Consider the following 23,026-nt stretch of genomic DNA (forward strand, 5'->3'; position numbering starts at 1 on the left):
AGACATAGAGAAATGTGGGCTGCGGGGGAGGGAAGCCGGGGACCTGCGCTGCTGACTTGGATCTTCTTTGTCATGTATGAAGTGGCACTGTCTCCCAGAAGTGATGGATGGAAGGCTCACAGAGGTGGGACAGTGTTCGCAGGAGCTGTATGGGAGAGGCAAGAAGAGATGTAGTTCTTAAAAGCCTTTTAGGCGAGTGACCCGTTCTCACTGGTGAAGACACCGTGTCACTTGGGGGGAGCGTGCAGGGGAAGATCCCCGCCTGGGGGCGGGACACTCTTTGTGTCCTGCTCCGCCACTAGCTGATTCGTGTATGGGACGTGTCTCCTCACCTCCTGGAGCCCAGGCTTCTCTTTTCTGAAAAGAAAGGGGATTAGAGTAGATCTTCCATCGGCTCTTTCAGCAGGAACAGTCTATGAGTCTAGGAGGTAGCTTACTCATCACCAGAGCTTGGTTTATTTGATTAAACCCTTTACTAGCTCGAACCAGAGAGCAGAGTTCTGAGGGAATTAGACCCAGGACAAGTCAGAAATTTGGCGTGTGTGTGCACACGCGTGTGCATGTGTGCGTGTGTGTGTGTGTGTGTGTGTGTGTGTGTGTTTCAGGGGTGGGATTTGGCATTGGAGCAGGAAGAGGAAAGGCCAGCTAGGTGAGCACTTAGATTCTGTGACTCTTCAGCAGCAGGAAAGCACAGGACTCCAGACAGCGGCCCCCCCCCCCCCCGATGACGGGGGTACAAAAAGCCGTCTAGAAAGATCCCAGAGAGGAACATGCCACTTCTCAGCTTTGCCTGGGGCTGGCCCAGGCGTTTCCACAGCAAAGCCTCTCTGCCCGGGATGCGCTCAGCCCATCACCCTCAGCCCACGCAGAGGGCCTGCCCTCGGGGAGGAGTGACGCTGAGGACGACACCTGTCATACCTCACGCAAGCTCAGTCCTGCCTTACAGATGTACGTTACACGACTCCACTGAGAACAGGATGTATTAGAAGACAATGCTTTGTGCATCAAGATGAGTTGTGGAACCCCCCAGGCCACCAGTTAAAATATCACCCTTGTTCCCCTGCTCCCCTCCAGGGGGGAAGGCTCCACGCACCCCTTGCTTCCTGGGGGGCCGTGCTGCCGAGCCCCGCTCTCCCCGTGAGACATGGCAGCCAGATTCCCACCACATGGATGTGAGGGCATATCCTCTGATAAATAGAAATGGCAGAGAAGAGGGGGGTGTGCTTGTGTCGGTGTTTGTGTGCAGGTCACCAGCAGCGCTGGAATATCTCCTGATCGGTCCCTGGTGAGTGTCTGCTGTGTACAGAGGTGTCATGTGCCCGGGCAGGTGGTGGAAACGGTGAGACTTCGGGAGGCTGAACAGGCCACGACTGGCAGGCACGGGGATTAAAACTGATCCCCTCCAGCCCAGGTGTCTTCAGACCACGGGTCCAAACAGGCCCTTGCTCCCCTCCCAAGTGGCCTCTTCCCTCCCTCAAGGCGCAAAGGGCATTATTTCAAGCTTACCCGTATCCAGTCACGTTCTCACGTGCGCCTTGGGCTGTGAACATTCCAGAGTTGTCTTAAATCCACTGCAAGAGGCACTGTGATTTGGACATTGGGAGTTATTCGGGGACCTCTAAGGATGTGAGGAGTGGGGCAGAAAGGCCGGTACAAGTGTCTGTTCACTAGAGTGGTGGTGATGGCAGGAGAGTGGACCAGATCTAGGCCTGATTCAGACTAGCTCTGCAGCCGGGTGGAACTTCCGGGGAATCTCGGACAAACCTCCGATCATCCCACTCCACCCCGCAAAAAGCAGCCTTCATTCACCTCCCAATTCTGTATCCACACCAGGGAAAGAATTTGGGTTTTTAAAAACAACTTTGCAGCCGCCAGGTTTTCTTCGATCTCTACACACTGATCTCCAGGAATGACAACAAAGACTTACGCAATTCAGAGAAGGCAGACAAATAGAAGGTAGTACCTGATATTTCTAATCTCGTCATCTGCGGCAGTTCTTTCTTTCTTTTTTTTAATATATCTTTCATTTTAGAATAGTTTAGACTTACAGAAAAGTTGCAGAGACACTGCAAAGAGTTGTTAACTACTTCACACCCAGTTTCCTCTATTATTAACATCTTCTCTCAGTATGGTACATTTGTCACAATTAATGAACCAATATTGACGCATTCTTATTAACTAAAGTTCATACTTTATTTGGGTTTCTTTGGTTTTTAACCATATGTCCTTTTTCTGTTCTAGGATCCGATCTAGGATCGCACATTGCATGCCGTTCTAGTCTTCTCTTGGCTATGATATGGGAATTATTTCTTCTCCTAAGGGGTTATCACAGTAAATAGTCATCCACAGCTCGTCACCACACCCTGTCCAGCACAGTGACAGCTCTCGGTCTGTACCTCACACCTTCACAAACACAGCACAGTCCCTTCTGTAATACCCTCAGGTCAGTCTGCTAAGGTTGCCATGACAAAGTACCGCAGCTTGGATGACTTAACAGACATTTATTTTCTCACAGTTCTGCAGGCTGGAAGTCCAAGATCAAGGTATGGGAAAATTTGGTTTCTGGTGGGGACTCTTTTCCTGGTTTGTAGATGGCCACCTCCTTGCTGTGCCCTCACATGCTTCCCCTCTATGTGCACAAAGAGAAGACAGGAGAATATAAGTCCACCAACCCTATCAGATCAGGGCCCCACCCTTATGACCTCATTTAACCTTCATTATATCCTTGAGGCTCCATTTGCAAATACAGCCATACCGGAGGTTACAGTCTTAGCACATAAACTGAGGGAGGTACACAGACACTCATCTCATAACAGCCCTCATTCCGTGCTGGTGAGTCCCAGCCCAGAGTTCCATACATACTCAGGATGTTCCAAATTTAAAAACCACGTCTGTCCTCTTGGAATCTTGAAGTCCCTCTTCAGTGATCAGCAGTTCTGACTGGGGTGTTCAGCACCATGGCCCTGATCAACTTCCAAAGGGAAGACTAAGGATGCTCTGCATTCCTCTGGTTGCTTTGGAGTCAGACAGATGCTTGGAACTGCATTCAGCCCCTCACTAGTCTGTGACCTTGGGAGAGTAACTGTCAGACCCTCAGCTGTCCCATCCACAAAGCAAGGATAGTCACACTCCAACATTAAGAAAGGTTTTTAAAAAAAGGTATATAATCTCCTGGCAGAGAACATGGCATATATGCTGTGTGTTTAACTGGCACTTGGGGGATTCCCTGGCCACCCAGTGGTTAATACTTGGCGCTTTCACTGCTGTGGGCCCAGGTTCAGTTCCCTGGTTGGGGAACTAAGATCCTGCAAGCCACGTGTCACGGCCTAAAAAAATAAAAAAATAACTGTCACTTGTCTTTTACTTCCCTGTGCCCTCCTTCTTCTCCCTTACTCAGAGTCAAGTTTAATTATCTGTGGATTCTATCTTTTCCCAGGGACAAGTGCCAGTTAGGAGCACGGCTAAGGCCTCAACATGTATGAATAGTGGGAACATTTTATGACCCAAAGTCCAAGAATCCAAACAGATGGTCTGGCAACTACAGGTGGACATCATTGGTCGGGATATGTAAAATCAGGATTGCTTTGGGGACACCCAGGGCCCATGGTGGCCTGATACACAAGACAGCCTTTTCTTCCCTTTCCTCCAAATCACTGCCTGAGAAAAAACAATCACCCATAAATTCACTGAGCAAGTATTTAATGAGTAGATGAGATAAACAGAACCCGAACTGCATTTTTGGGAGATGAATTACACTTGCAAATGGCCATAAACAAAAGCTTTCTTCCAAGCTCCTGATTTTATAAAAGCTATTTAGTTGGGTGGCTGGGCCCTGAACGGGTATATGCATCAGTGATCAACAAATGGGAAAATTGTTCATCAAGCTCTCTTCCCCTGGGCAATCCAGAAAAATAAAAGGGTGGTGGCTGTATTCCCAGAGCAGCCGTCAACTGTGTTTGTTTGGGTTGGATTTGGAGACACAGAACCATCTATGACGTGGACATTGTAAGCCCCTCCACTCAGGCTGAGCAAGCTCTCCTAGGGAAGGGGGTGTCTGCCTTATGCCCCACAGTAGGTGTCAATAAATGTTTGTTGGCTGAGTGGCCTAAAAATTTAACTAGTCCACCCAAGAGAAGCGAAAACATATCCACACAAAGACTTATATATGAGTGTTCATAGCAGCCTTATTCACAGTGGCCAAAAAACTGGAAACTATACCCCTGTCCATCAACTGATGACTGGATAAACAAAATATGGGACTTCCCTGGTGGCGCAGTGATTAAGAATCCGCCTGCCAACGCAGGGGACACAGGTTCGAGCCCTAGTCAGGGAAGATCCCACATGCCGCGGAGCAACTAAGCCCGTGCGCCACAACTATGGAGCCTGCGCTCTAGAGCCCACGAGCCACAACTACTGAGCCCTCGTGCCGCAACTACTGAAGCCTGCTCCCCTAGAGCCCTGCTCCGCCCACTGTGATGAGAACCCCTCGCACCGCAACGAAGAGTAGCCCCCACTCGCCGCAACTAGAGAAAGCCCGTGTGCAGCAATGAAGGCCCAACGCAGCCAAAAATAAGTTAAAAATAAAAACAAAATATGGAATATCCTTATAGACTACTACCCAGACGTAAAAAGAATGAACTCCTGACGCATGCTATGTATGCCATGGAGGAACCCCAAATACATTATGCTAAGTGAAAGAAGTCAGATGTGAAAGTTTACGAAGTCATATGAAATATACAAAGGAGGGAAATCTGTACACATGGAAAGCAGATTTGTGGTTGGCTGGGGTTGAGGTGGGGGGGAAGGGGGAGCAGCTACGGATGTGCATGAGGACCCATTTTGTGGTGATGGAGATATTCTAAGACTGGACGGTGGTGATACAGTTTCACGATTCTGTAGATTTACTGAGGATCATGAATTGCAATCCTGAAACAAGTGAATTTTATGGTTATGAACATTAAGCCTCAAAAAAGCTTTGAGGGGCTTCCCTGGTGGCGCAGTGGCTGAGAGTCCGCCTGCCTATGCAGGGGACACGGGTTCATGCCCCAGTCCAGGAGGATCCCACATGCCGCGGAGCGGCTGGGCCCGTGAGCCATGGCCGCTGAGCCTGTGCATCCGGAGCCTGTGCTCCGCAATGGGAGAGGCCACAACAGTGAGAGGCCCGCGTACTGCAAAAAAAAAAAAAAAAAAAAAAGCTGTGAAAAATTAACTGTGTAGATCTTACTGATGGAGGTGCCATTGGGAGGTGTCTTCTCCTGGTCTCTACACAATGCTATCTCTCTGCTTTCAGGAGGCTGGGACCAGGCCAGCCAGTGGGTGGTCTTTGAGCCCAGCGCTGGGTCCCTCATCCCTAAGACATGACTCTTGCACTTTCTAAGTGCAAAACTTCCTGGACACTTCTTCAGAGAGCGTCACCAAGGGTCTCCCTATTCTCAGGGGACCTCGAAAAAGAAACATTTGTGTTCTCTTGGCGGTTTGCAAGAGCCATTTTATGGGAACTCGAAGTTGAGAGTGAGTGAATTTTCCAATTGTTCTAGCTTTCTCATTGGAGAAATGGCTTTCACTAAATAAACTTAAAAAGCCCCCAGTTCATCATTTGCTCAGCAGAAAGCAATGGACAGCTCGTGAGACAGAGGACTTGCCTGGGTCCCAGAATGAGTTAGTGGCTAAACCAGACCTCCAGCTCACCCATTAGCACCTAGAGTTTCCTTCCGCTGAGCAGACATTGCCTCTAGGTACTGCTTGACCGAAGAGTGCATATGTTTTATAGATTCCTGGTAGGAGAGGAGTATCAGGTGTGATTCTGCAGGTAGGACTAATACATGGTTTCAGTAAATTGCCTGACTCTGAACAGAGTTCAGGATGGAAGTTCACGCACAGGTACGGTTATATCTTGGCACGCCGTGGAGTATACATTGTATGCTGGAGAACACTCCCCTTAAACACGCACACACACACACACACACACACACACACACACACCTTTCTCCAAAATGCTCAGTGGAGGCAGCTCTGGCAATAGAACTGGGGAGAGCCCGCCTGTCCCCCAGCGCTTCCGAGTGAATTAAGTGGCGTAAACTAAGCCTTTAGAGGCAGCAGTGACCGCATCTGTCAGCACAACCATTGGGCCAGAGAATATAATCTACTTTGCGCTGAGCCCAGAACTCTTGGCTCAAGTGCAAGGTTAAGATGGAAAGTTCAAGATCATAAGTAGAGGGGTTGTTAGTGGGGAGGGGATGTTAGTGAGTGAGGCTGACATAAACAGTATTTCTAGTTGTGTGATAAGAGTCAGAGGAGCTGGGACAGGACACAGCGTGAGGCTCATTCAGTACTGATTTCTTCGAGGCACTCTGTACTGCCTCTTTCAGGCGTGATACAAGAGAGATACCAGGCACAGAGGAATCCCTCGACTTGTTAATTTAGGAGGGGAGAGAAAGTAAACCAAAGTTTCTTGCACGGGAAAACATGAGAGGCTTTTGAGAGTGGATATTCTGCCCCCATCCCCCCCGCCCCAGTGTAATTCCTTCTCTCTGAAATATGAGCATCAGTTGGACAGCTTGTTGAAAATGACCTTGAGAGTGGTAGGGTGGGATGCATTTGTTGCGTTTCAAATCGCGGAGAATAAACGCGTCTGCTAACCAAATTTATTATGTCATTCTATACCTATGCTTCAACTAATTTTATCTGTTTGTTATGGACACTGGGGCATACTTCCTAGAGAATGTAAATTCCAAAATCTGAATTTGCTGAAGTCCTTCCACCAGCCTGGCAACTTCTCCTACTGCGTGTCTGACCAAAGCAAGATTGAGCATCACAGTGGGCCAAGGAAACGGTGGATTTCAGATCTCACCACCTTCCTCACCGCTCCTGGGGCAGACCAGGCGTGTTCCTGACCCTGAACTTTGCTCCTCTTGTTCCTCATCCTTTCTATACTGCAAGGCCCAGGCCAAGCTTCCGCTTTCTCCGGCTCTTCTTGCTGTGATCACAGCCCACACTGGTTGCGCTGTCTTTAGCATTTGTGTTACAGTCAAATCACTCCATTTGTAGTTGTTCTGTAATTCTTTCATAGATCCATTTTGTCACTCCCGGATAGACTGTAAGTTCCTGAAGAGCAGGACGTAATCATGTTTTGTATTTATTTATTGACCGCCCAGAGTTCTTGGCACATGGCAGATGGAGACTTCATGGCAACTTCCTAGCGGATTGAAATGCTCCTAGGCTGCGTCGTACTATACAGAGCCCTGTGAGATTTATAAAGTCCATGCTCTTATGCATCAGGGTAAATGACTGCTGGCCGAAAATACAGTATGCTCCCAGTTTTGCTGTGTGTGTGTGTGTGTGTGTGTGTGTGTGTGTTTCGTGCAAAGATACAAAAAGACTGGGCAAAGTGCAGCAAAATGTCCAGCGATATCTCTGGGTACTAAGATTAGTATACAGTGCATTGCTTTTTATTTATTCCATGCAGTACTTTACTAAAGGTTCTGTAAAGAATATTTTTAGTTTACATGAAGTAGGTCTAGTTTAAAAGAATTATCAGGAATGAGCGGGTATTGAAATTGATAAGTGATTATTACTGTAAGAGACTCGGTGTGGTGAAATGGAAAGTTTGCAATGAATTAGGTTTGGATACCTCTGATTCTTTATGGGTCTAGTCCAGTGTTTCCCAAAGTGTGTTCCAGGGGACCCCAGTCCTATCACAGGTGTTACATTTAGATAATATGGGAAGCACACATTCTCTAGCTGCCTTTTGGAAATCCACCACATCCATTAGCCCTGAATACTCCTACAGCAAAGGAACCCGTCCGGCTTACCTGGTGTTTCCCAAGCTTTTCTGATCGTGGGATCCTTTTTTTCTTATAATACCTGTTAACTGCATTACACTTTGGGAAACATCGTTCTATCTTATTTTTAAATAATAGAGCGCAAAATGTCTTTATTTTGTTTGTGTATTGTCAGTATTCCCCTGGTCAAATAAGCCAGAGAGCTTACAAAGTTAGAGAATAACTTCTTTTATCCAAATCTGTAAAAGCATTTGAACGGTACAATCTTACATGATTTGGTGATTTTTTCTCTTTCATTATAACAGCAACATAGCATCAGTCTTCGCTTCATCCTTTACGTTTTAAAACTTAATCTGCCACAATGCAAAGCTAGATGAAAAAACACGCCGTGAGCCTGAATTTTTTTCAACCTCCTCCAGACTCCCTTCTTAAATGGCCAGTTAGTACCGTGAAACTGCATTGCCTTTCTAGGCGGACTTTTTTTTCATCTCCGTAATTATCTTTTCAGTAGGACTTTCTGACAGTTGATGCTGGTAGTCGAGGAATCTGCCAACCCACAACACTGCTTGAAAATTATCCCAGTAGTGAAGGGTTGCAGAGGCTCACACTAAATGTCAGAGAACCAGTGTATAAATTGAAACGTGCATGCTTCTGTCTGAAAATGAATTTGCCATAAGTTGTAGGGATTCCTTGTGAACAAAATCAAGACGTCCTGGTGGGAGGGCATCAAACAAAAGGGGAGGAATCTGCCTTGCTTTTGCCCCCTCTGCTTCTCCCTGCCCTGCAGCCCATGCCAGAAACCGACAACTTGTTGGAAGTTCAGAGGTGGTCAGCCATTTGGTTTTCCAAGGGCTTTCTGACTCAGGTATATACACACATGGAAAGAAAGAGGAAGAGGGAGATTAAATATTAATAAAGCAGGCAAAGAAGCACAGTACAGATGGGGTCAAGGATTTTGGGTCAGTAAAGACATTATCTCTCCTTGGCCAGCCACGAAGGCTTAGGATGACCTTTGGCTAAAAGAGATACAACCAGGGAATTCCCTGGTGGTCTAGTGGTTGGGACTCAGCGCTTTCACTGCCAAAGGCCGGGTTCAATCCCTGGTCGGGGAACTAAGATCCCACAAGCCACGAGGTGAGGCCAAAAAAAGAAAAAAGATAAAACCAGACCTGTCAATTAATGATAGGATTAGCTAATCCCTATATAATAGGCTACCTTGAATCAGGATTTTTCCTCGTAGGATTATTATATTCCAGACAGTATGACGTATAAAACTTGGTTTCATGGTATTAGAGCTATTTAACTTACTGCTAAATTTAAACAAAATCCATAGAGTACATTTGACGCCATTATATTTTGTACCCATCTCGTGTACCCCTACACTGTGTGCCCTCATTCAGCTAAGTGCCTGGCTGAACATATAAAAGGCAAGTAGGCCGTCCCCTGGAAATTCACATCCATCCACGGTCACATCTGATACAAGTTACAGCTCTGTTTAAATTTCCAGAGGACTGACCTGCACACAATCATGAATGAAAACCAAACAGTGGAAAATAACGCCTTTTCCACCCTTCTCATGGTCTGTGGGAACGGTGCTGCTGCACAGCCATGCTCTGGCCTGTAGCCTGGTTTCCAGGAGTCACACAATTCTCAAATGGAGCGTCTGAGGCCTTGCACAGCACCAGCTGCCCGAGGCTGTGGTTTTTAAGTAACACTTCAAAGTGGGACTGACGGCCATCAGCTGGAAGTCAGTAAGAGCAAATAGAGAAATGAGAGAGACAGATCTTTTTTGGCTCTCCGTGGAAAAGAAGATGAGACTCTTGGCATCCCTGCCCTTAAGTAACAGGCAGGGAGGAGCTTCTCTCGATGTCCTGGGAGCTTTTAGAGGTCAAGACCTATGACCTCCTCAGGGGGGAATCCGCAGCCCCTAGCACTGCCCAGGCCGGGTAGCACATCACTCCGTGTGAGCTGACACTTGGTGAACTATTTGAGCCACTCCGTGTGTTCTGGAGAAATGCTTCCCCTTCTCCAGACGGGCCCAGAGAGCACCTCTCGAAGTAAAGATTCTGACGCCCGGGTTCCTGAGATTCTCCATTGCCAACAGGCTGGGGATGGTCCTGCTGCTGCCAGCCATGCACCATCTTTTGAGGGTCCAGATTCTAGAGGAGAAGGAAACCACTGAAAATGTCTTTAAGTTTTGTTTCAGGAAGCTGCGTCCACGCCCCTATCCCCATCTCCCCTCCCCTCCCCCGGGTGGCTGGCCATGACAATGACAGTTGGTTGCTCTCTTGCTCCTGGCCACGGTGGACGTGTGGAGGCCCCGGTTAACCGTGCCCCTCTCTTCCCCCAGGGGAGGAGCGCCCCCGGGACCCCCCGGGCCCGGCAGAGGCCCAGGCGCCGGTGGGGACCGACACGGGCGGGAGACCGAGCCCTCGCTGCTGGAGATGTTCTCAGGCGCAGCTCAAGAAGATCTTCTGGGGCGTGGCAGTGGTGCTGTGCGTGTGTTCCTCCTGGGCCGGTGCCACCCAGCTCGCCAAGCTGACCTTCAGGAAGTTCGATGCTCCCTTCACCCTGACATGGTTTGCCACCAACTGGAACTTTTTATTCTTCCCGTTGTACTACGCGGGCCACGTCTGCAAGTCGGCAGAGAAACAGTCGGTGAAGCAGAGATACAGGTAGGTGGCTCTGGGATGCCAGGATGCCGGCCCGGCGCTGGGCTCCTCTCCCAATCGCTGATGCTACCGGGCTGCCCTAGTGGCGGTCACTGGGAGGGGCCAGTGGGCACCGTGGTGAGAAGTCACCGTGTCACCTGCTGTCTTAGTGAGGTTCCAGGCTCGGCATTCTCTCCCCTCAGAGTGGTAACACCTTTCCTCTGCCTCGAGCCCCTCAACGCTAGGAACTGCTTTATATTAGACAGGAGAAGGCAGCATCTTCCGGAGGTGTGCTGTGGTAGGTGCCCAGAAAGGGTAGAAATGGGAAAGCTCTGTAGCTCTTTTATCCCTCCTCAGACTGGGCTGGGGACAGGTCCATGGAGCCAGGGGACCCGGCTGCTTCCTGTAACTTACCTTCCCACGTGGCGATGTTCGTGGTGAAGATTTCTCCTCTCCTCTCCAACCCAAGCCTTCTCCTCCTTTGGTTATGTGGTTGCATGGGTCTGAACATCTGGCAGACCCACGGGGTCGTCATAGTCAAGGTACTCTTTGAGCTCTGTTGACTGTATTTTCTCGTTGATATGATCTCACGGTATTTCCTCATTGATATGACCTCCCTTTAAAAGAGGACAGAAACCCTGACACCAGCCCTCTGCCACAACGTACAGCAGGGCTCCCCCAGCCTCCTTGGGAGTCAGACGGTCAGTGTTGGCCTCGGGGTCCCATCTGTGCCAGTCCCTGGATCTCATGGTCACCCAAAGCTGAGGTCTTCTGTGGCTACATCAAGGACCCACTGTTGGCCCAAATCAGATCTACTCAGAAAAAAAAAACCCCAGGGAAAGCATGCTGGCCAAGGTGACCAGATAGGCCCTGGGAATGTATCTTTCGTCAGCCCCAGAGGTGGGAAAAAATTTGAAAGCTGAGGGCTGTATTACTCTTTCAGTACCGCCTTCTTCCCCACTCTACCGCCACCCCACCAAGCACCCCCCGCATACAATCACCACGTCCCATTTACCATCTGCTTCAGACTTCAGCCGCATTCTGAAAAGTTACCCTTAGAAGTTGCAAGCTAGCTAAAAACGTCATTGGGTCCAAGGAGCAAGGAGGTTTGGGAATGGAGGTTACACTCCGATCCGAATTTTTTCTGAGATTCTACCGTTTTGTCACTGTAGACATGGAGGTGTAGTGTTCGGAGGGAATTTGGACCGGCTCCTTTAAAAGTTGTAAGTCAGAGCGCTCATTCTAGAAGAAGAGGCACTGCTGGAGCTCAGGTTGAGTCACAAGACCGGCGTCACAGGTCCCCGTGGTGGAGGGGACTCAGAGGGGATTCTCAAAACAAAGCACGTGGCAGCCTGGAGCCTGGAACCGTTGCCCAGGCCTGGGGCATTGCCAGCGTTGACTTAAACAGGTGGCTTTATGGACCAGGCAGAAATTGCTCAAGAGACACTTGATGTGCCTCTTCTGAGCAGCAGCGGAAAGCAGGCTGAAACAAATCGGTTTAGGAACGTTGACAGGGCCCCAGATTGTCCCAAAGGCAAGGGAGAAGTAACGGCCTGCTTTTAGTCCCAGAGAAAAACAAGTATTCGGTAAATGATGTATTTAACAGTAAAGGAGCCCTGAGTGTACTTAGTTTGTAATTAGGAGTTTGCCTTTCTTGAAACGGAGTAGGATATTTTGCTGCTGCCTCTCATAAAGTGAGCCCATGTGCCCTTTCTTGATGGAGAATTACTGGAGGGAAGATGAAATGGTCTTTCGCTGCTTCCTTCAAACATGGCAGCTCAAAGAGGGCCTGCCCTGAGGAGCAGGACCCTCTACTGCCCTAAAGATGTATCCTCAACGTGACACTTACCTTGGGACCAGACTAGCATTGCTGGCCACTTAGGGCAGGCCTGGCACCATTAACCAGTTGTGCTGAAGACAACGCAGAAGGAACGAAGCTCTCTTACCAACGAAGTTGGAAGAAGGTCAAGGGAGGAAAAAATGAAAGGTCATTGAAGCACATTAAACATCGAAAGACATCACACCTTGACTTCCTTGATTTCCTTGATAAGGAAGCTTATTGTCTTCCTGTAAAAAGTATCTGGGAAGAATCATGAGAGGATGATGGTGACTGGTGTGTCAACTGGAGAACAGTGGGGGGCAGGGGGCAAAAGCATCACTTGATTAGAGAAGCCAGTTAAAACCTTGCCCAATGTCTGTAATAAAGCTTAGCTCACCACTTAAAAAAATCTTTCTGATTGTAAACCGTGTTCTCCCTGTGGCTAAACAGAGCTGCTAATTTAGCAACCAATTTTTGGGTATGTCGGTTAAGCCATGCACACCACTGGAGGAGTGAAGGGGCATTCTTTCTCCAAAAAAGGAGAGAAAAATGTGTCACTGTGTCACAACTCAAACTGGGAGTTCTTTTTTTTTTTGGCGGGTTTTTTTTTAATTGAAGTATAGTCGATGTACAGTATTATGTAAGGTGCAGGTGTACGATATAGTGATCCACCATTTTTAAAGGTTATACTCCATTTATAGTTGTTATAAGATATTGGCTATATTCCCTGTATCGTACCATGTATCCTTGTAGCTTGTTTTATACCTAGTAGTGAAGCCGAATCAGGCATCTGTACCCCAACACCGAACTGAATCTCAGAGACAGAATTTTGGGTGAAGGAGAAAAGAAGAGCTTTATTGCTTTGCCAGGCAAAGGGGGACACAGCGGGCTAATGCCGTCAAAACTGTGTGTCCCGACCTGGAGGGAGTAGTGAGGAGTTTTATAGCAATGGTTCAAAGAGGGTGTGATCAGCTCGTGGACCTTCCTCTGATTGGTTGGTGGTGAGGTAAGCGGGAGTCTGCATCATCAACCTTCTGGTTCCAACCAGTCTGGGGTGTACGTGCTTGTGGGCAGCAAACAGTTAACTTCTTCCACCTGGTGAGGGTTTCAGTGTCTGCAAAACAGCTCAAAGATACTGTTCTGTGTATCCCTTGAGGGGGAACCCAGACCCTGCCCCAAGGCTGCGCTATTGTTTCTTGACTGTTTCTCTCTTGTCTGTGTATCCCCTCCCTTCCCTAATTTGCAACGGTCTGAACCTGCCCCTTGGAACTCAGGGAAGGTCTTGGAGGCTGAATGAAGCCTATTTCCTGTAATCAACAAATGGGGGACACAGAAAGGCTTTTGTGCCCAGGAGCCCCACAGGGTCCTGCTTGGTATCAGTAATTTGTACCTTTTCATCCCCTATGGAATTGGGAGTTCTTTAAACAGACTTTAGGAATCGCAGAAGTCAAGGCAAACTGAAATCACATCTTCCATGTTTGTGCTTGTATCAAGGTGAATGGAGAAGATGGAGAGTCAACTGAGGAGATGTGTCTCTGGGTGAAAGTGTTGTAGCAGGGAGCTGGGGAGAAAAGGGAAAAGGTAGAGACCATTTTCAGAGAGGGAAGCTGGCCCAATAAGCCAGCTTTTCTTGTGGTTTTCAAGAAGCAATCAGGTAGAAGTTTCTTTTCTCTGAGCCCTCCCCACCGAGGCTACTTCCCCAACGTGAAGCTAGAAGAGTCACCTAAAGCACAGGGAGGAAAGCATGTGGTGCCTCACACGGAGCTCCTCAAACCCTAGGCGTCTCCGAGATCTTGTTGAAGAGCCGACGATGATTCCGTAGGTCTGTGTGGACCCGAGGCTTTGCTTTCCTAAGGAGATTCCAGGAGATGCTAATGCTGCTGACCCACGGGCTGGGCTTGGGCTGTAAAGGCCCTGGAGTTGTTGAGTCTCAGCTGCACGGTTTTTAAAAGGTTGCTGATCTGCCCAAGCAAGTAGGAAGCAGGACTCACCGTACCATGAGTGACTGGCTTCGGGCCCCAGGGCTGTTTTGAGTCCTAGTCCGGTGCCACTTGCAAGGGAGGGGAGGCTCCATGGGCAAGTCTTTTAAGCTCCGGGAGCCTCAGATGCTCGTTTGTAAACAGAGGGTGATGACACACGCACCGCCCAGCACAAAAGGTTGTCGTGTGATCGTATGAGACCCCGTACGTGCAAGTGCCGTAAGGGCTGTGAGATGCCATAAAAATGCCAGAAACCCTATTGTGATATTCTCCACGGGGTACGAGGCAGCTGCTGGTCAGTTCATCGGCAGCCTCATGGTGGCCTGTTTAAACTGCAGGGGTGGGTCTTACAGGGAGTGGCCAAGCCCTGCAGGGTCATGCAGGTGTTACACCTTGCAGAAATCAGCTTGCAGGTCTGTTGGCTGCACAGGGCATTCTGGAATGATCAGGGGTGATGGGGCACTGTTGTCAGGAATGAGAGTGTGCATGTGAAAGCCTCTCAAGCCCAGCTGTCCTGGGTTTTCAGCCTCAAGCCTGTGGTCTCCCCAGCGACACCACCCCAGACCTCTGGGAGTAAAGTGAGCTCTTCTCTTTCCTCAGACCATCAACACCCCTCCCTCACCTTCCCTGTTTCTCACTGACAGCCAGTCTCAGGGATGCCCTGAGGAAGCAGTAGTGTCCAGGACCCAGGGAGGGCTCTGGCCACAGAGATGCGTGTGGGCGCTGCAGAAACTGTAGGCGTGACCTGAAAGGGGGTTCAGCTCCCAGGAGTCTGTGCAAAGCCAGGCGCCAGAGGGAGGCACACAGGGGAGGCCGTGTCAGGTTCATGGCCCTGGGGAGACTGTCAAGGGCAGGTGTGATGACACACAGCCTCCCAGCCCCTTTGACCCTGGGACAGGAGGACAGCGTCTCGGATCCCAGGGCTGCCACGGCCAGCAGAAATCAGCCAGAGCAGATGTGGGGCACTTGCCGGCTTGTCAGAAAGCCTTCCAGGAACTTCTCCCAGTACTGACCTCTTTTCATGAGCAAACACTAGAAGCTTCTGCTCTCCTGCGGCTGCCAGAGAAGTGAACGAACGATACAGTGGTGACAGATGTTTCCCTCGGTCTTTTGTAGTTCCAGGCTTCTGGAAGCTAGCCAGTTGATTCCGTTTCAGAAACGCCTGCAGACGTTCTGAGCCAAGAAAGGGCAGTTTTGATGCCACTCGTTTGTCTTCAATCCCCCGAGGGCCGGCTGTGTGTTCGTAGCGGCTCAGACTTCCGCGGGATCCATAAGGGGTCTCGCCGCTGAAACTTTCAGAGTCTAAGGAGCAGAGCAGAGCGGTCACAGTCTGGAGGCTCACTCCTTCTGGAAATGGTTATTGCACCTCTTCTCAGGGATAGAAGCATAGCTGGTCCTTGTCTTCAAGGAGCCCGCAGCCCGGTAAGGGAGTCAGATAGCCAGGCAAGGTGAGGGTGTGTGCAGGGGGCCCAGGGGAGAGGCCCAGGTGCACGGCTCCTGGGACAGGCGGAAAGGGTTCTTAGAGGAAATGACCGAGGAGCAGTCTCTTGGAAGACAAGCAGATGGTCCTGTAGGCGCTGAGTCCCAGGCAGGTAGAGTAGCGTGGGAATGGCACAGAGGCTGAGAGAGCACGGCACATGGGAAGCTCTGATGGGGGGTGGAAAGTGGGTGGAGAGCCGCAGAGGAGCGGAAGGGCAGGCGGCAGCAGACCCCCTGACTCCTACACGCATATGCGGAGAAGGTTGGCTTCTGGTGCGAATGTGGGCAGGCGGTGGGAGTGGGGGGCAGAGAAGCCATCAGACTGGACCTTCAGCAGTGCCACCATCCCTCGGTTGAGGGCACACGGAGGCCGGGCCCGTAGAACAGGCATGGGCTTGATGTCTGTGTGTCGGGGTGTCGCCTGAAAAAAACGCACAACCTAAAAGTTGAGAGTTATGTTTTATTCAGTGGACATTCTGAGGGCTTAAGCCCGGGACACAGCCTCTCAGATCGCTCTGAGGGACTGTTCCGAAGAGGTAAGCGGGGAGCCAGGATATACAGGAGTTTTTGCAACAAAGACCAGGTCGTCGGAACATCGGAAGATTACTGTTAATTAAAGAAAACCAGATATCTCAAAGTTAAGGAATTCAGCGCTTTCCTGTGTATGGGAAGATGCAAGAGTGCGCTCACAGAAATCATCCCTTGGATATGCACCTCAGCTATCCGGGGCCAGCGTCCTGTTTCCATCCTGAGTTCCCTCAGGGCTCACCGTCGGGGTAGCCGTAATGTGATGGCTCGATGGCGGCAACATCCTTTGTTTACTGGTGTGGCAGGTGGCACTTTTCATTCGCGGGGGCATGTGGGCACGTGTGAGTGACACAGATGTTGTTCCCGACCTTAGGAGCTCACATCCAAGTGGGAGAGAGACCTGTATGAAAAACAGAATGGGGTGTAATGGCAGGCAACAGTGGGGCAGACTGGCTGGGCTGCAGCTTGGATTTGAGGACAGGGCCAAGTGGAGTGCGGGACTGAACAGTCAGAGGCCGGGATGGGGGGCCCTGTGGGTGCTGGCTTAAGGGGCTGGGGCTTTATTCCCCAGGCAGTGGGAGCCTCGGAAAGTTTTTGAATCCAGGACTGATGTAATCAGAGCTGCTTTCAAAAGCGGGAGAGTGCCAATCACATAACTGGTTACAGAACGTGTGCCTGTTTCACGTCAGAGGTAGAATGACTCAGTATTTTGGGTTTTTGTTTGTTTCTTTGTTTTGAGTGTAGACCTTGAAGTATTACGAGGCCAGGTCTCTTGCTTTGAATTGTCAGCTACTTCTTCAGTTGAAAGCAAACTCCTGTGTTGGTGAAAAGCATTTCAGTGGTTATTTTCTCACTCAACTCAAGCATTCTGGAAATTGGCGAGGGAAATCTCCTTTCTGGGAAACACCAGTACATGTTTTTCAGGCCCGATGTGAGTATGAACGCATGGCTGAGGCCGCCGAAAATAGCGATGCCCCAGCACGCCCTGCCCTCCTGGCACTGTCGGGCCTCCTAGCTGATGTGAGCTGATGGGACCCCTTACTTGCTTTTTCTTCCCTGAGCCCTGGACGTGCTCTGGCCCGTTGCTGCCATCAACAGTTGTTCTGCAGAGGGTGAGGGCGCTCTGTAAACAAGTCCACAGGGACCCTCCATTCTAAGAAGCTAGAGATAGCCCTTCACTCATTCCACAAAATCTGCCAAGGGTTTTCTGTATGTCAGGCATTACTTTATTTTTTAATTATTTTTTAAATAAATAAATATTTATTTATGGCTGTGTTGGGTCTTCGCTGCCGCATGTGGGCTTTCTCTAGTTGCGGCGAACGGGGGCTACTCTTCGTTGTGGTGCGCGGGCTTCTCATTGCAGTGGCTTCTCTTGTTGCGGAGCACGGGCTCTAGGCACGTGGGCTTCAGTAGTTGTGGCTCGTGGGTTCAGTAGTTGTGGCTCGCGGGCTGTAGAGCGCAGGCTCGGTCGTTGTGGCACATGGGCTTAGTTGCTCTGCAGCATGTGACCAAGGCTCGAACCCATGTCCCCTGCATTGGCAGGTGGATTCTTAACCACTGTGCCACCAGGGAAGTCCCTCAGGCACTGTTTTAGGTGCTAGGGAAACAGCAGTGACCCAAGCAAATGAAAATTCCCGCCTTCATGGAGCTTACCTTTTAGTGGGGAGACAAACAGCAAACAACTAGAATACAGTAGGTCAGAGGGTGCTGAGTGCTGTGAAGAAAGATGGGGCAGGGCTGGAGTGGAGGTGCTGGGCAGAGAAACATTGATGTCAGGCTGGGGACCTGTCTGTCTGTCCTTCTGAAGGCGCTTGTGGTTATACCAGCATCTCCTCACCCCGTCCATACCCAAAAGCCTGGGTTAGCCCCCGTTACTCACTCATTCATTCATTCTTTATTCATTGCTACAGTAATGTACACTTATGACTGTCACCTCTGAACATGCGCTACAGGACCCTGCCCTCGAGATGTCCGGAGCCCAAGGGTTAAGCCCCACTTAGAGCACAGGATACAGGAGTCCAGTGGCAAGGAGGTCTCACCAGCATGGCCTCCATGGGGTCCAAGAGCCCTGTGTGGCCACCAGCCTCAGGCCCAGGGACAGAGGCGTTTCCTGGGCTCAGCCATCTCTTTGCCTTTTCCCTTCCTCCTAACTCGTAGCCTTCTTGTTTCCTGTCTTATTTCCAAGAATCAGCCCCCCGAGGAGCAGCAAGCTGCATCCGGAGCCCTTGCAGTTGATGTTGTTGTTTGTTTTTGTAACTGGTTTAAAAGAAATGGGCAAAGTATTTGGGAACCGCAGTTGTTCACTGGGCCAGTGTTTTCTGTTTGCTGGTAAATAATGGTAATTATGCATAAAGGTCTTCAAGGGGAACGGGGAGAGGGAGAAAGGGATACATTAGGAGGTTGGCATTAACAGACACAAACTACTGTATAAAAAATAGGTAACTAACAAGGACCTACTGTAGAGCACAGGGAACTAGACTCAATATTTTAAAATAACCTGTAAGGGAAAAGAATCTGAAAGAGAAAAAATGTGTGTGTGTGTGTGTGTGTGTGTGTGTGTGTGTGTGTGTGTGTGTAACTGAATCACTGTGCTGTATACCTGAAACTAACACGGCATTATAAATCAACTATACTAAACACAGACACACACACACACACACACACACACACACACACACAGCCACCTGAGCATCAGAACCTGTGGTACAGCCACAGGACGGCCCATAGTCAATGCTCTGAATCTAAGTAGGATGTCATAAGACATCATCATGGGTCCCAGTGTCAGCCAAGGCAGAAATGAGATGAGGGTGGCTGACAAAGGCTTACGTAGTCTCTGCCTGTCTTAAGACAGCAATTGAAATATTCAAGGATGCGTCAGTGGAGACACGAAACACAGAGCATCAGTCCTGTGCCCTAGGTGGTGACGCTGACCTCGCACATTTACGCCAGGTCCCCGCTGCTCCGTCCTGTCATCACGGTACTTGTAGTTTCCCCGTGGATGTCACGCCCGTCCCACCTCCACATCTCAGTTCAACAGCTGCTGGCCTCATCCCAGGGAAGTTCAGTGACAGCCACACACCCACAAAGATGAGTCCAGAACATTCTACGAGTAACTCTTCAGCTTTCACTCAGGCAAATAGGAAGTGTCATATTAACTCCCAGTCTCCTCTGTTCTCAGGTACTTCAGCCACCGTTCAGCCCCCAGTTACCTGAGCTCTCTGTCCATCCTTGAACAGATATCAAGGATGGATCTTTGCAGTGCAGCACCTTAAGGGTTATGCTAATGCACCCTTGTAATTTCAGAGCAGGTCTAATTCAGCTGCAGCCATGTGGTTTCCCCACGCAGTTTCATTGAAATTTTGCCAAAGGTCGGTTCCAGTGATCTGTTTGTGGGCTTGAAGAATGCCAGCCACTGAGATAAGTGCCCTATCAGGGTGGTTGTGGCTCTTTGAGGGTCAAGTTACCCTAGGCTGCGCTTATTTACAAGAGATTTAGTAACAGTTTTAGCACAAATCACCACGGTCCCTGTGAACCTTTGCAAGATCGGTGTTGCAGTGGCATAAGAGGTGGAGAGCAGGGGATCCCCAGATCCCAGAGGGGGATCCTTCAGCCAGCGGGTCCTGAGGGGCAGTTAACATTGCACAGGTCAGGCGATGGAAAAGGGCTCCTGTGCGTGGCGTGCGGGAAGGTGCAGAGGGGCATGTGCAGATGCGCATGGGCTACAGGAAGAGGGGATGCCACTGGTGTGACTAGGAGGCACAGACCCCGCCCATCCCACCAGCTCACGTTGAGCCATTTTTTACTTTCCATGTGCTTCCTAATCGGAGAATCAAGACTAGCAAATCAGCTCATAGGTGCATTGGAATTTTAAAATCTCACTACATTTGGGAAGAAGATATCTGCATAGAGATCCCAAAGATGAAAAAGGGACTTTGACAGCTCTCTAATCCAAATCATCCATGCTAATCTAATCCATACTAAAGAGGCCACAGATGCTCAGAGAAAGGGCGTGAGACCTTTGTTCCTTCCAACCCCAGACCTCTCCAGAAATGCTAGCAGGGAAGAAACGGTCAAAACTCTTCCTCATAGGAAGGAACGCGGAGGTGGTGCCTGGGCAGGATAGATGACGGGGGCGGGGGTGGTGGTGCGGGCGAGGAGAATGCTGCCAGCCCTTGCTTGGGGCACTGTGATCAGATGATAAGAAGGCAGGCTTGCCACCAGTCAGCTCACGTTTGAAACCCAGCTTTGCCTTCATTTGGCTCTGTTGCCAGAGCTTAGTCACTAAAAGCTCTAAGCCTCACTCCTTATCCATAAAGTGGAGACCCTAATACCTACATCTGAGTGTTGCAATTGGCATTTCCCTTCTTCCGGGCTTTCCCAGTTTCTGCAGAGATCTTGTGTTTGAACTGAACAGAATTAAATATGATAGTGCCTATAAAGCCCCAAACCTTGCTTGGTCCAGAGGTTGGCTACCCATCTTTGGTTGACTCCAAGATGATGGTGATGGTGATGGTGATGAATCTGAGGATGGTGATGATGGTGATGGTGGTCATGGTGATGTTGGTAATGGTGACGATGATGGTGATGATGGCGTTGGTGATAGTAATGACGATGGTGATGGTGACGACGGTGATGGTGATGATGATGGTGATGATAATGATGGTGATGGAGAACATTCCAACCACGCATGACTGAGTCTTTCGCCTCATGAGAAAGTCATGTAACTGGTGTGGAGCCCACAGTAGAGAGGGCAGCTTCTTGCCTTGTCATTCTTTTGGGCTGTTGGGAAGGGGGCATTTCTTGGCAGAAGTGAGCTTTGAGACAAGTTTGCCAGGAAAAGGGCAGAGAACTCATGTGGTACATGCCATGTGTCATTCTAGAATGAGCTGAAAGCAAGCCAGAAATGCGAGGTGATTCATATGTCTAGAAAGCAATGTCCTGTCAAGCTCTTGATGTTCTTTTTGGTGTTTTGAAAGCTAAAAAAGAAAACGGGAGCGGAAATGCTGGGACAGTGCAGAACGTTAAAGCAGGCACGCCTTATCGTGTCATTTTTCTTCCACGGGCACCACTCTAGCCTTGATTGTATACAACTCAGAGCTAAATTGGAGTGGTCACTCCTGACATGGGAACAGCCATTATAATGGCTTCCACAGCCTTCACCCCGCTTCCCGCCCCATACAGCATTTGCATACCTACTAGTGTGACACTCGTACCAGACACCAAGGATGCAGAGAAGAACGAGGCCACATGGTGGGGGCATTGGAGTCCAGCTGATTCAGGTTCCCAAATCTACTGCTCACAAATCTGCACCACTCCAAAGTTTTCCTTCACTTCAGTGATCTGATACTTAAGAATGGGCCAATACTGCCTATTTCCACAGGCTGGCTGCAAGATTTGGGGGTACTTGTCTGAACTTGGCTGTTGGTTGGTACTGAATTAATAGTGGTCACGGTGCCTCCCACTGCTGAAACAGTGACCCCTATGGTGGTGATCGTTAATTTGCATACTCTGCCTTAACAGCCTTACTGCACATACATATTTCTCTGAGCAATTTCATTTCTAACTGAGCCACAGAGCAAAGGGACTTTTTGGTACGTGCATTCTCTCCTACGTTATTTCATTATATTACATTCCACATAGGCCTTCCTCAGCTAAGGAATCGGGAGTCTGTGGAGAGAGCGATCACAAGAAATTGTTATGCCTGATTTTTTTGTTTTCTTTTGTGGTTCTACATTTTTTTTACATTTTTTAAAATATTCTTTTCCGTTATGGTTTATCATAGGATATTGAATACAGGTCTCTGTGCTATACACTAGGACCTTGTTGTTTATCCATCTTATATATAAAAGCTTACATCTGCTAACCCCAAACTCCCACTCCCTCCTTCCCCCACCCCCTAGCAAAATCCAATCACATTCCCTTATATAGCCAGTGTCTATGCCAAGTGCTTCAGAGAGTCAGTCCTCCCTTCACCAAATCACATTTTCTTTTTTTTTTTGGCCTTGCCACACCTTACGGGATCTTAGTTCCCTGACCAGGGATTGAACCTGGGCCCTCGGCGGTGAAAGCGCAGAGTCCTAACCACTGGATCACCAGTGAACTCTCAAAACATGTGTTATCTACTTCAAGCATGAGCCAGAGCAGACCAGGCTCCCTCAGGCCAATCTTCCCCTCCACCCATCACCCAGGTCTGGACCTGAAATCTTGGCGAGGGGCAGGGGGTGGGTCTCCAGCTGAGGGTCCCTGAGACCCTTCAGATGCATTTCCCAGCCTGGGCCGTCATGTTCTAAGAGAGACCCCAGCTGTTGGTGGGTCTCCTGTGCCTCAGAGCCCGTGAACCTGGCCCTGGCAAGCTCTGTGTCATTGAAGCAGCATATTGGTTTGATGGCCACACCCCATACCATCTAGTTGAGTTTGTCACAAAAGATGACAAATCTGATTGCCTTTTCGATGTTTATGCAAATTCTATTCTCGTGCTTCCTGGATATTTTAAAATAGAATCATAGTCATTACATTTACCTCCTCAGCTGTTTTCTACTTCAAGTAGAGAGGAAACAAAATGATATATGTGCTTAGATCCTTTCTCGCTTTTCTTATCTAAGTGCCTGACTCCGTGACACTTAACGTTTAATGAGTTACTCTCTACCATACATACATTATTAATTTATAACATAAACGAAATTAAAAGCACTGGAAACTAAAGCTCCCTCATTGCAGGAACATATTAGAACCATTATGTGGAATATTTTGCTGTGTGTTTCTCTGCAGGGAGGTGGGAAATGGAAGTGA

General features: G+C 49.2%; 1 protein-coding gene across 1 annotated transcript in view; it reads left to right on the top strand.

Annotated features, from left to right (window-relative positions):
* The window catches only part of SLC35F3 (solute carrier family 35 member F3), a 289,172-nt gene that overhangs the window by 197,716 nt on the left and 68,430 nt on the right, over positions 1–23,026 (top strand). Inside the window, exon 3 of the mRNA XM_024738159.1 lies at positions 10,132–10,456. Within this exon, the coding sequence (XP_024593927.1) occupies positions 10,132–10,456 (325 nt within the window). The remainder of the gene's footprint in view (positions 1–10,131; positions 10,457–23,026) is intronic.

Source organism: Neophocaena asiaeorientalis, unplaced genomic scaffold, assembly GCF_003031525.2.
Source record: "Neophocaena asiaeorientalis asiaeorientalis breed wild unplaced genomic scaffold, Neophocaena_asiaeorientalis_V1.1 scaffold436, whole genome shotgun sequence".
NCBI classification, from domain to species: Eukaryota; Metazoa; Chordata; class Mammalia; order Artiodactyla; family Phocoenidae; genus Neophocaena; species Neophocaena asiaeorientalis.